Genomic DNA, 13896 nt, shown 5'->3' on the forward strand with positions numbered 1-13896 from the left:
TTTGTTCATATTTCAAACATCCGAATTCAATGGCAATCACTTTAGTTGTGACAAAAGGCATTGGATTGTTTTACCTTCAAATTTGGTCACCTTCCATTTTACATTCCCTTAGGATCCCAGCTTCTAAGTTTCCATCTGTCATCACAGAAACCAAGATAGTCATTTTCATTTCCTTAGTTTTTTTCTCCACTCCTGGTTGAATGTTTTTTTTCCAGTCGCTTATTTCCCTTTGCATAATTATTATCTTTTTTAAATTTTAGATTCAAGTTCTTCCAGAAGGAGGGGAAACACCAATCTTCAAACAGTTCTTTAAGGACTGGAGGGATAAAGATCAGAGTGATGGCTTCGGGAAAGTATACGTCACTGAGAAAGTGGCTCGTATAAAACAAATTCCATTTGATGCCTCAAAACTACATAGTTCTCCACAGATGGCAGCCCAGCACAATATGGTGGATGATGGTTCTGGCGAAGTGGAGGTATTTGGCTATTTCTCTTTGTGGTTTTTGTTTTCATCAAGCCCATTTATGCCAGTGTACTTGGAGATGTAACTTTAGGAAACTACAAACTTTGTAAACTATGAATTTTATTTATTAATAAAGGTGACCCATGACTATATATCAAATCAGGGAATTTAAAGCTGGAAGAGATGCTCTCTAACCTTCAGTCCTATTTTACAAAGTATATGCTGAGATTCCAAGAAGTTAGGTGATCTGCACAAGATCATCTACTTATCATCTTAGACACATGGAACCCAGCCATCTTGTTTCCTGGTCCAGAATGTCTCCAGCTCTTGGAACTGGGATTGTCCAGTGAGAGTGTGAGCTCTGAATGTACCAAATATCATTAGTTAGTCCTTTCCTTGTAGCTTACAGACATTCCCAAAGCAAATTGGACATGTGCTAAAATCACTGATATTTTGAGAGCTTTCAATTGGTTGATGTTACTCCTTTTTTTTGACAAAAACATGCTACTAACCTCCTAATAATTCTCCCTAACTCATCTCTCACCACACTCTACTCTTGAGTCACTTCACTTAATGAGAACTGGGTAATGTCACATCTGATTATAAAATATTCTAATGGTGGGGCACCTGGGTGGCTCAGTTGGTTAAGGGTCTGACTTTGGCTCAGGTCATGATCTCGCAGTTCATGTGATGGAGCCCCACGTCAGGCTCTGTGCTGACAGCTCAGAGCCTGGAGCCTGCTTCAGATTCTGTCTCTCTCTTCCTCTCTCTTCTTTTTCTCTCTTACCCTACCTCTACCCCTGGCTTGTGCTCTGTCTCTCAAAAAGAAATAAATGTTAAAAAAGTTAAAAATAATTAAAAAAATATATATTTTAGTGGCTCTGCATAGTCTTCCTGGGAACCTCCATCTTCAGCTGGGCCTGCAAGGCCTTCTGTGACTAGATCCTTGCCCTCCTTCCTGCCTCACCCTTCCACTTCCTGAGGACTCTTCCCCTCCTCCCTCGGGCTCTCATTCCCACTTCTCATTTGTAATTCAGTGAAGTCACAAGCTGCACCTTTTTGAGAAGCATTTCCTCCCTCCCCATTGGAAAGCCTTTGTGCTCAAACCAAATGGAATATTTTTCACAGAGCCCCTGTATTGTTCATTAACTTACAAACTTACAAAGCAGGATTGTTCATTTACTTAGAATGTTCTCCTCCTAGACCTCTTATCAGTGCCTTGAGGGTAGGAATTGAGTATTTTGTCTTCGCATTCTCAAGACTTGCCACCTATGTTTGGAGCAAAGTATAGGGTAAAGGGATTTATGAAGTAGTTTTTCCTCTTTTCAAAGACATGAAGTGAGAATCCAAGGTGTCTAGGGTTGTGGGAACCTCAAAGGGAGCAATGACAGAGGGGCCTCTGCTTCTGGTCTGGGTTTGTCTCCTGCCCAGTGGGCCTGGTGGCACATTTGGCTCCCCAGCACCACCTGTGTCTCCGCCGCTGCAACCTCCATTTGTCACAGGTCACAGCAGCTCGGAGATGTCGTCCTGTGTCCCCCCAGGACTGCTGAAATCTGGGGCTCTCTCTAGGCTTTTGGGTTGAGCCCGGCAGCACTGGAGTTTCTCCTCTGCCCCTCTGCTCACCAGGATGGCACGGGCAGGCTCTTCCACCAGCTCATCTCTCCAAATTCTGAAGCAAGGGGTGTACCTGCCTCTCCCTGGGAGGGAGTGCGTGCACACAGTGTCTGGCGGGCTCTTCTGTTACTTTCCTGGTTCATCTGTAACTCTGCTCTCTCCAGCTTGCAGTGTCTTTAATCTGTGATGAGGATGAGAAACTAGAAAACACACTGGTTCTGACTACTTTTGTCTTTCCAGTCTTTTGCCTACTTGGCACCTTTGGAAAATAGTCATGCCATCGGCGTCTTGCTTATTTGGTCCCAGTTTGCCATTTTTGCCTGAGAAAATAATAGTCTCATGCCTTAAAGTGCAGGGAAAAAAATCTTTTTTAAACAACAAACAAACAAGGTATCTTCCGATGGATGAAAAATGTTCTGCAAACTAAGAGATATTCTTCTGAGCTGAATATTTTAGTTCATTATTCCACTGGAGTCTAGTGCTGTTTTCACTAATCAATCAAATAATAGGTATGTATTAATCAATAGGCTCAGACCTGAGCTAAGTACTATGGACGATGCAAAAAATCTATATAAGCGCTTAAAAAGTCAATGAACAAATTGTCAGATTGATAAAATTTTGTCTCATTGCTTAATTTGTAAGCTAGAGAGGTAACTTATGAATTGTTTCACGTGCTCTAAAGTAAAAAAGTCAAAAGGGGCACCTGGGTGGCTCAGTAAGTTAAGAGCCTGAGTCTAGATTACAGCTTAGGTTGTAGTCATAAGATCAGACCCTACACAGGGCTCTGTGCTAAGCATGGAGCCTGCTTAGGGTTCTCTGTCCCCCTCTGCCACTCTCCCCAGCTTGTATGTGCACTCTTTCTCTCTCTTTCTTTTTCAAAGAAGAAAATCATTTTTTAAAAAGCTATTGGGGCATCTGGGTGGCTCAGGCAGTTGAGAGTCCACTTTTGGCTCAGGTCATGATCTCACGGTTCCTGAGTTTGAGCCCTACATGGGGCTCACTCCTGTTAGCACAGTGCCCAGTTTGGATCTTCTGTTCCTCTGTCTCTCTGCCCTCCCCTGCTCATGTTCTCTCTCTCAAAAATGAATAAACACTTACAGAAAAAAGTTATTTAATGATAGATCTAAACCGAAAACATTTTTAACTTCTAAGTACTATAAGATCAAGAACATTTTAATTTTGGTATGCACATTCCATTCCTTTCAGATTTGGCGTGTAGAAAATAATGGTAGGATTGAAATTGACCGGAACTCGTATGGTGAATTCTATGGTGGAGACTGCTACATTATACTCTACACTTATCCCAGAGGACAGATCATCTACACATGGTAGGTGTCCCTCTTTCATAAGATCTCAAGTTCTAAGGAGGACAGATTTTGCTCCAAAGTTTCATTTCATTAAATTTCATGGGATATGGGGTAGAATTATCGTATAGTTACCCCAGTGAGATTTGCATGGCATGCATGTGATATTTTCTTTCACTATGATTTTGGCTGTATTTTATAGCTCCTGTCCACAAGCAGGAGAGGTTGTATAAAAATCGTCCTTTCTAGTCTAGGAAAAACGTTTTGGCATCTAGAGATAGTGTTCTTTTAGTAGGTATGTAGTTGAGTATCTCATCTCCTATGCAAGCAAACACTAGCTGGCCCGCCCTGGCTACCATGTGTTCCTTCTTATTGTTAAAATTCATGAGCCCCATCCTGACTGGAACTGCAAAGTTGCAGTGAGGCAAACCCTCTAAGGGATATATGTAGTTTACTATTCTGATTCATACTCCATTAAAAATTGATGCATTTTTACTCTTGGTCCCATGAAATTCATGGCAATAAAGGAGGAAAAAATGCCATTGTGGCCATATTTTATATGTTTTTGCATAATGATTTGAGTTAATTGAAGGTTAAGTTTTCTTAGAGTCCGTGCCAAGGCCCTGTTCAATGGGAAGTGTCCAATCAGATCAATTAACTACACATGCCATGCTGAGCCGTTTCAAAGGGATGGGGATTCTGTAACAAATCATAATAATGTGGGATTCTCAAGCTTTTTATTAAGTGAAATCAGGTAAAATCTTACTGAGAAGACTGGGAAAAAAATTCTCAAAAAAAAGATCTTAAAACTGAGAGGTGTGGGTGGAAGGTAGAAGGGTGAGTGAAGCATGTCCTACATCCTGATGGCAACCTTCAGTGGGTGTATTGAATGTACCTGGAGACAGATCTCTCCTGATGTGGTGACATTTCTCTATGGTGAGGGTCCCACCAGATGACAGAGTCACCCCCATCTCTACAGTGTGACCACTTATGACTCCCACTGACCAGTGCACTGAGCCTAATGAAGTATAGAAGATGGGGTGATTATATTTATCCTATTAGTTCCTGGTACTCAAAGGGTGGTCCAGAGACCAGAAGCATCGCATCGCTTGGGAACTAGTTGGAAATGTAGAATTCCAGCACTCTCCTTTGGCCCATTAAAGCAGAAACTGCATTTTAACAAGATCCCCAGACGATTCATATGCACTTTCGTGATTGACAGGCACTGCCTTAGGCAATGGGTCCCATTGTATCCCATCAAAGATGAACATATTTAGCTATTTGACTGTGTGTTTATGATGTCATCTTCATAGCAACGATTTTTCTTTTTCTTTTCTTTTACTTTTTTTTGAGCAGCATGTTTGTGTAGCAAAGTGCTGGTTGTTTCCATATATTGTTTCTTTCTCACAACCAGGTTATTTTCAAAAGACAAAAAGGGAGGAGGGAATCAAACAGATTAAGTAACTTAACCCAAATTCACAACTGTGGTAACTAGTGAAGCAGCATTTTATACCTTGATCTACAGCTTCCTTAAATTCTCCAGCTGAGCAGCTACCCCTGCGACAAGCTATGTTCTTCTGCAGTTTCCTTTTCTACAGTTTCAATTCTGAACAGTGTTTGTGCAAAGCATGGCATTTATAGGGATAAATCAGTTGTTCCCAGTCAGACCTTCTTCTATATTGTTTCTTGGTCTTCTCTTAATTCTCTTTTGTATATAAAAAAAATGTAATTGATTGTGGCACTTAAACAAGAAAGACTAAACAAGCAATTCAAGAGAATATTTTGAAAAATTAACAATTTGCAGCCTACCTAAATAACTGTGAATATAACTAAAACAGACTAAATCAGATTATAAATGTTCAATGCAATTATTATTTCTCAAATCATTTCAAAGTGTTCACTGAGCACTTTCTATATGTCAAGCACTGTACTAGATAGATACTAAAGACACAGTGGTAAAAAAATATATACAATGTGTCTCAAGAATTTATACTTTATTTATTTTTTAATTTTTTTATGTTTTTTAAAATTTATTTCTGAGAGAGAGAGAGAGAGCATGAGGAGGGGAGGGTCAGAAAGAGAGGAAGACACAGAATCTGAAGCAGTCTCCAGGATCTGAGCCAGCTGTTAAGAACAGAGCCCGATGCGGGGCTTGAACCCACAAACAGTGAGATCATGACCTGAGCCAATGTTGGAACTGAGCCACCCAGGCGCCTCAAGAATTTATACTTTAAAAAGAACCAGAAGAAGGGCACCTGGTGGCTCAGTCAGTTAAGCATCTGACTCTTGGATTCAGCTCAGGTCTGATCTCATGATTCATGGGTTCGAGCCCCATGTTGGGCTCTGCTTTGCTGGAATTCTCTACCCCTGGCTCTCTGCCCCTTCCCTGGTAATGCACTCATGCACACCCTCTCTCTCTCTCTCTCAAAGTAAAGAAACTTTAAAAAAAAAGAATCAGCAGATTATTAGCAAGCATTTCATTGAAGTATGAAGGATTTTAAGATAAAAGCAAGCTGAGTGGTCTTTGGGGAGCTCTGGACAGACTCCCAAATCCACTCCTAGGCTATTGATGAAGGGCTCCTAGAAGAAGTGACATCTAAGTGGGAGCATAAGTAGCAGCTAGTCAGATAAGCAAATAGGGAAGTTGTTCTTAGCAATGCAGGGTAAGTGTGCTCCAACCTACTGGTAATGACATGGCTGCAGCAAACTTAGGAAGCAAAAGATAAAATCAGAGAAATTAGAAGGAGAGTAATTGTGAATGGCCTTGTAACCATCCTGCGGAGGAAGCAGTTTACTGTCAGGGCACTGGAGACCAATCAAGGAGTTTTCTTAGGGGAGTAGCATGATTGGTTTCATATTAAAGAAATTATTCTAGTTGACATCTGAAAGAATGGACTAATGGGAGAAAACTGGTGGCAGGGAGGCCGTTGGGAATGTGTTGCAATAATCCCAATTGGATGATAATGGGATTATCAGAACTCAGTGTAAAGGCAACAGGAAAGGGACGCATAAAGTAAGTTTGTAAAGTGTTACGGAGTTGACATCTGAAAGAGTAATTATGTGAAATAGTGAGGATGAGCAAATCAAAGGTGACCCCTAAATTTCTGGTCCATACACAAGGGTGTAGTGCTGGAGTCACTGAGATAAGAAAGTTAGGAAGAGGACACGTTGGGCCCTCACTGTCAAAATTCAAAGGGAAAATGTGAGACTATGCCACACTCTTCATAGCTCCTGTCTTTGGGATGGGCCTGGGAAGGAAGGGGAGGTCATTTAATTTTCTTCTTTCCAATTTTATGTGTTCATGGTTTCTGTGATGACGATTTATGATTTCTGAGATATCAAGACTAAAAATTAGGTATTGAGAGTCCTATTTTTGAGAGTCTTTACCACTTAATATCACAGATGTTAAACATTTGAGTGTGTTAATGTATGTTTTGTAGGACTTCAAAAGCTTCTATAAAGGCAGTGAAGAGACATTTAGAAAATAAGCAGATCTCTTGAAGATTAGCTTTCAAAACTAACAACTTCCCAATTTATGTGATAATTTCAGTGCAGGGCTATATGTAGGTTAAGTCCAGGAGGTACAGTAAAAGGTGAAGGACTAGAATTAAGTCAACTACTGGGGCGCCTGGGTGGCTTAGTCGGTTAAGCGTCTGACTTTCGCTTAGGTCATGGTCTCGTGGTTCGTGGGTTCGAGCCCCGCGTTGGGCTCTGTGCTGGCTGCCGGCTCAGAGCCTGGAGCCTGTTTCAGTCTGTGACTCCCTCTCTCTCTGACCCTCCGCTGCTCACGCTGTCTCTCTCTCTCTCCTAGAAATAAATAAAACATTTAAAAAAAATTTTAGAATTAAGTCAACTACTGACTATACAAATTTACTTTTTAATTTCTGAAACCACTTATATTCTAACAGGATAGGAGAAAAATAATTTCACCAATGATCTTTTCTCTGGGATGTCAAGTAATTGAAATTGAACAAACATTGAACAATGGCAATGATGAATTTCTCAAAGCAGTAAATTCTATTTTTATGTGGCATTTATTTTTAATGAATAACAAACATCAATGGTTTATAAAAAGGAAAGCATGTCCAAGTAGATTGCTCCCCCTTCCACCTCCCAACATAGGATTTCAAAACTAGAGGCAAAGAGCAAGTTTATTATGTCTTGATTGAAGTGGAGTATTTGACCCCTTAGGTCATAGATCCATAAAACAAATTAGTCTGAATCTATGTGGATGGGAGCATGGGACTCTTTGACAGCACGTGAAAGAGGGGCTGGAGGTTAAGTAGCCTATATTTTTATGATGTCTTTATTAAGGATAACTTTTTATTTTCTTTTAAATGTGTGCCTTGCATGAGCATATCCTTGTTTTTCTTTCTTCCTGGCCTTTGTAGAACATTTTTATGTCACTTGATTCTGCTGGTCTAGTGAAACATTATTAAATAAACAAAGCATGTTTCCTGTACCCAGTGTTTTCCCACACCCAGGGTTTCTATGTGTATATGTATACGTATGTGTCTGTTGCCCTGGATAGAAAGTTATTGCTAATCTGTTCTGGGTATGAGATAAGTAGGTAAGTCACTCCTAAAGTTTCAGAAGTAAAGATCTCGTTAACTTCTGAAATCCAGTTTCAGAATTAGTATTTTTCCTGTTAACTCCTAGTCAGACAGAGGTGGGAGAATCGATGAGAAACAAACAATGCTCAGTGCTTTGGCTTTCCCCGCCCCCCACTCACAAACGCATCAAAAAAGCAGATCTCCCAAAGATTGCCTTACAGGTTAAGCCAGTGATTGGAGTTCTAGCCACAAGCTACGTTAGGAAGAGAAACGGCGAATGAACTGGATGAACTGATTTATTGATCCCTGTCTGGGTTGCTGGTAGTTCAACCTCACATAAGGTTTTATTAGTAATTCTTCATCATTCTAGACAAAATGGGGCCTCTCCATTGCCTACTTCTTATGATTATTTCCTTGATTTTTCTGGGTCCAGATATTCGTTACTACGGTCACCAAACATTCATGTAAAGATAGGATGCTTCTAATAGCCAGCCTAATGGATCAGGCTCACGTTCTACTAAATGGCTTATTTTTACTGCAGAGATGGATTCCCAAAATAGGCAGCTTCAACTTGAAGTCAGACAGACCTGATTACTTAGCTAAAGTTATGTAAGGAGCCAGGCCTCGATTTCTTTTCCCATATATTGGGGATAAAAAATAATTATCATGTGTCGTTCTAGACAATACACAGGGCAATTCATGGCGCAATGTTCGTTTGTACCTTCAAAGAAATGAAAAGAAATGATAGCTTCTACAACCTATCATGTCAGAACAGTTGGTTTCATCTTGAGCTTTCAAGGTGACTTAAGTCTCTGAAATGCCTACATTAGAAGGTCTTAAACTCAAATACAAGCTAATTGACTTTGCTTTGGTTCCTCTAGGCAGGGAGCAAATGCCACAAGAGATGAGCTGACGACATCTGCCTTCCTGACTGTTCAGCTGGACAGGTCACTCGGAGGACAGGCTGTGCAGGTCAGGCTGTTTCACTTTACTTTGAAGTTTTGCTATCCCAATAACTGGTGAAAGCTTTCTTCTCAGGTTGGGCTGGGAATTTGAACATTTTCTAAATACTATTTTTTTTTTTTCATTTTGGAATTTAAATGTTCCTACTCTCATGTCATGGTAGTTCTCTCAGATTCTGGACAAGAAGGAGCAAACAAAATTAAACAAACAAACAAAAAAACTATTAACAAACCTAAGGAACCAAAAGAATTGACAGGTACTTGACATGAAACTGTTCTACCCAAGTTATTACTTAGAGCTGATAACTTTCCAGCTTTCAAATCTTTGTAAAAGTGTAATTACTTCTTAAAAAGTAATAATTAAATAGAGAAGTAAGTCATATACTTTTGTATAGAAAATCTAGGTTAAATTTGGTTTTCCAGCTGGTTTCTTTTCCATCTTTCTATGGAAGTTAGATCTAAATTTAAAGCAAATTAGAACTAAATGTAAAGGTGCATGTTAACTTTTTATTTGCTTTTATTTTTAGCTTTTTAAGTTTATTCATTTTTGAGAGTGAGCAAGAGAGAGGGAGAGAGAATCTCAAGCAGACTCCACTGTCAACACAGAGCCCATGTGGGGCTCCATCTCACAAACCATGAGATCATGACCTGAGCTGAAATCAAGAGTCAAACACTTAACTGACTGAGCTACCCACACTCCCCAACTTTTAATTTTTTTTTTTTTTTACAAAGTAGCAAGATGACTGAATCCTTTAAATGCACTGAAATCTACTTTCACATGAACTATTATATTCACTTCTTGAATAATATACTTCTAAGGACACCTGGATGGCTCACTCAGTTGGTTAAGCATCTGACTCTTGACTTCAGCCCAGGTCATGATCTCATGGTTCGTGAGATGAAGCTCCAAGCTGGGCTGTGCACTGACAGCAGGGAGCCTGCTTGGGATTCTCTCTCTCCACCTCTCCCCTGACCTCTCTCTTTCTCTCTCTCAAAAATAAATAGATATTTTTTAAAAAGAAATAAATATTTCCAGCTAAGAACTGACATCAGTGTCATTTAATTTATCTTTAAAATGTTCCTTACCAAATTATGCAAAAACCTTGAACATATGCATTATGCTTTGTAAATTCTATATTTCATAATAAAATGTTTGATATACCCATTGAACGAATTTCCATTGTTAGCCTGTTGAATCTTAAATTTATAATGAAATGGTAATGTTTAGTTTAATCACTAGATGGCAGTAGTTTACAATAATATATAAACAACTCCAGTCTTGCACTGCTGTTTTAAATTCCTTTGCAGAGTATACTAACAGTAGTGAAGATTTTTCAACTTACTGTTTAGCTCTTTTATCGTAATTTAGCAGTGGAAAATGGATCTTAATCAGTGGCCCTCTTTTTTTTTAAGTTGGCAGCTGAGGTTTTTTCAATGTTATGGAAAATGCCAAGCCAGCAGTAGTTTTAGGTAATCCTGGCTAACCTCATCCCAAGCTTTGAAGCTGTGACTTAAAAGACATTTGTATAAGTTGCTACTTGCTTATTTTGTTTTTGGTTTTTTTGGGTTTTTTTTTCCTTTTTTTTTAACATTTATTCTTTTTTAAAAAATATAATTTATTGTCAAATTGACTAAGATACAGTGTGTAAAGCATGCTCTTGGTTTTTGGGTTAGATTCCTTTGGTTCCTCACTTACATACAACACCCAGTGCTCATTTCAACAAGTGCCCATCACCCGTTTTCCCCATTCCCCCACTCCTCCCTCAGATTGTTCTCTGTTTTTAGGTGTCTCTTATGGTTTGCCTCCCTCCCTCTCTGCTTGTAACTATGTTTTTCCCCCAACCCTTCCCCCATGATTTTCTCAAATTCCACGTATGAGTGAAAATATATGATATCTGTCTTTCTCTGACTGACTTATTTCACTCAGCACAGTACCTTCCAGCTCCATCCATGTTACTGCAAATGGCAGGATTTCATCCTTTCTCATTGCCAAGTAGTATTCCATTGTATATGTAAACCACATCTTCTTTATCCATTCATCAGTTGGGCGGAGATACTTGCTTAGTTGAATGTCTGCTAACTGAAAGGTATCTGTGGGGCGCACCTGGCTGGCAAGGTCAGTAGAGCACGTGACTCTTGATCTCAGGATTGTGAGTTCAAGCTCCTTGGTAGGTGTGTAACTAACTTAAAAAAAATTAAAAACAAAACAAAAAGAAAGATCTCTGTGAAGTTAGTTATTTTCAGTGCTCCCTAGGCCTCCAGGCTATGGTATGTACATCCGCATTCCTGTTTACTTGGCTTCTAAAACACACACGCGCACACACACACACACACACACACACACACACCAGGGTAGTTGAGACAGTTCAGTTTTAACATAGTGCAAAATAATTGAAGAAAATAGAGAACTGACACAAAGTTTGAACTTTCTGTAAAAATTTACATCAGTAATTTATGTCAGAAACAGGAGAATCATTTCTAATCCAATGTCTGGTGTTCAGCTAATAGGTGAAGTTAAATGGTTTACTGTTTATTTTCTTCAATTTCCTTATCCTGAAGAGTCCTTATAATTCATATTTTTAGGTGCTTATATTTAGCAAATCTATTACCATTTCTGTAGATAAGAAATACAAAATATATTCAATTTATGGTTTTTTTCCCAGCTTTTGGTGTTTGGATTGAAATCTTTCTTCATCCCCAGATTATCACATGTTTTCATCTCATAGTCATGGAGATGTAGAAATAAGAAATATGCTTTGGTGTTGTCTTATTTTTGGAAGTTGAAATGCACATCTCTTCCCCTTCTGAACAAGGTCCAAAACATTTCAGAAACAAAGGCATCAGTAAACATCTGCAAAGTGTTGGTTGAAAATGAGTAACCTTTATAAATGATGGCATACGTCATCACTTTGTTGTGTTTTCTCTTTTGGAGATGTAGATGGACAGCCTTACCTCCTTATACTTTCTGGAAGCAGAGAGTGGCACAATATGGTGATGTTTCCCTTGAGAAGAAACTGCTCAGGGTGCTGTGTCCTGAGTAACAGATCCTTGAGGCAGATTCTTATGAAAATTGAGCTTGATTTGCATTAACCTGTTAATCATCATGCCTCCTGTGCTTCATTTTTAATTTATTTTTTGTTTTGTTTTCAGAAAGGAAAATAACACATGTGGAAATACAGCCTTCTTTCATTGCATCCTTTATGACATTTCTTTTATCCACCCCGCCCCTAGATCCGAGTCTCCCAAGGCAAAGAGCCTGCTCACCTGCTGAGTTTGTTCAAAGACAAACCACTCATTACTTACAAGAATGGAACATCAAAGAAAGGAGGTCAGGCACCGGCTCCCCCTACACGCCTCTTTCAAGTCCGGAGAAACCTGGCATCTATCACCAGAATCATGGAGGTAATACCAGTCAATAAAACATGCCCTTTTTATGGACTTCCCGGTGGACCTGAGCCATCAACAAATACTAGGCTTCAAAAAAATTGGCGAATTCCTTTTATTTCGATAGTTAATCCCTGGTTCACAATAAAAAATCTCTAAAAGCAGGAGAACCAAGTTAGCTCCAGATATCAGGCCTGTCACACTTCTCATGTGCCTTGTACCAAAACAAATACATTTTAAGAGCAATGTAACATATCAAATGGTCAAAGGCCTGAGGAAGCGGAAGCTTTATCTTGAAAGGCCTGGAGGAAGATGGATGGCAGGCAATGGCCAGGTAGTCTTACTGGGGAAATCCGAGAGGGAAAGCCCTTTTGTATAGGTGTGGCAGTTGTGGAAGGTAAGCTTCAGCACACATTGGGCCAGAACCATAACTCAACTGGCCAAATAAACTGTTTCTGACAGCAACTGTGAAAGAAATCAAACCCCATATTGTGGGTCATAAGAGAAGAAGACCTCCAGGTATGGACAGGCCAGCAGACACAGGTGTTTAAATGGCTGAGTGTTTTGACCTCTAGGACAGTCTATCATAGTTCATCACCCAGACACCTCAGTCACCATTGAAATCCAAGTCTCCCCGGTCACCCCTAAACTGCCCTGCACAATCTGTACTCCCCACACCTGGACCCATTTGCCAACCCTTCCCCTTCCCACAAACCATTCAGCTGAGCCCTTGAAGCTAGGTGGGTCATAGCATCCCTCCACTACCATCTGTTCTCTAAACCACCCTCCCCCTTTTTGCACTATGGCTGTCCCCTGAGGACATCGGTTCCCATACCCCTCTCAAGTGGCAGGTGTTTTTCCCCAGTGCCCTCTTCCCAGGTATGGGGGTGGGTGGGGTACCCTCCTTGCCCACCCTTGGCTCTTTGACTTTTGTCCTTATCAGACACCCCCTCCCTCAGCTTCCTTGTGCCATTGACCGTGGAGTGGCCAGTCCTTCCCCTCTTATAGTCAGTGGCTTCAGCCATTGTTTCACTTTCTCCATCACTCTGGCTTCTCTCATCCAACAATCTTATCCTTGACCCCTTTTATCTCACACTCCTGTGGTCCTGTACTAAACCTTACCATTGATAATTACTTTAGCACCTCAGAAATCTGTTTCAGATATCTAATCTCTGGCAACCATCTCCTGTCATTTGGCCCTTTTACTCTAAGATGTATATCCCAGCAATCTCAAATCTGAACCCATGCATCTTCACCATCAGTCACACCCTTCATATCCTTCGCTCTCCAGATCTCCCAACATGCCTGCTCTCTATTGAGAACTGAGTCAGAGATCTCAGAGAACATAGACCTAATCGCACAAGAGTCACCTTATCTACTCCCCAAGTTCACCAACATGCTTGCATCTGTACATATATATTCACCTTCTTGCCTCTTACACGGAATAAATTTGTTTATATTTAACAACTTATAAATACTTTGTAACAGTTACTTATATATAAATACTACATTATTTTATAAGTTGATATTGATATACTCTTATCCATAAATTAATAATGCAAAGCAATGTTTGTAAAAATTTATTGATAAATAAATCAATACATATTATATAAACA

At 39.9% G+C, this 13896-nt stretch overlaps 1 protein-coding gene across 1 annotated transcript in view; it reads left to right on the top strand.

Moving 5' to 3' along the window:
• Positions 1 to 13896, top strand: part of SCIN (scinderin) — a 76297-nt gene that overhangs the window by 50178 nt on the left and 12223 nt on the right. The window contains exons 8-11 of the mRNA XM_039256394.1: positions 261 to 476; positions 3284 to 3405; positions 8816 to 8906; positions 12128 to 12298. Coding sequence (XP_039112325.1) covers positions 261 to 476; positions 3284 to 3405; positions 8816 to 8906; positions 12128 to 12298 — 600 coding nt within the window. The remainder of the gene's footprint in view (positions 1 to 260; positions 477 to 3283; positions 3406 to 8815; positions 8907 to 12127; positions 12299 to 13896) is intronic.

This window comes from Hyaena hyaena, unplaced genomic scaffold, assembly GCF_003009895.1.
Source record: "Hyaena hyaena isolate Hyena2069 unplaced genomic scaffold, ASM300989v1 scaffold_569, whole genome shotgun sequence".
Classification (NCBI taxonomy): domain Eukaryota; kingdom Metazoa; phylum Chordata; class Mammalia; order Carnivora; family Hyaenidae; genus Hyaena; species Hyaena hyaena.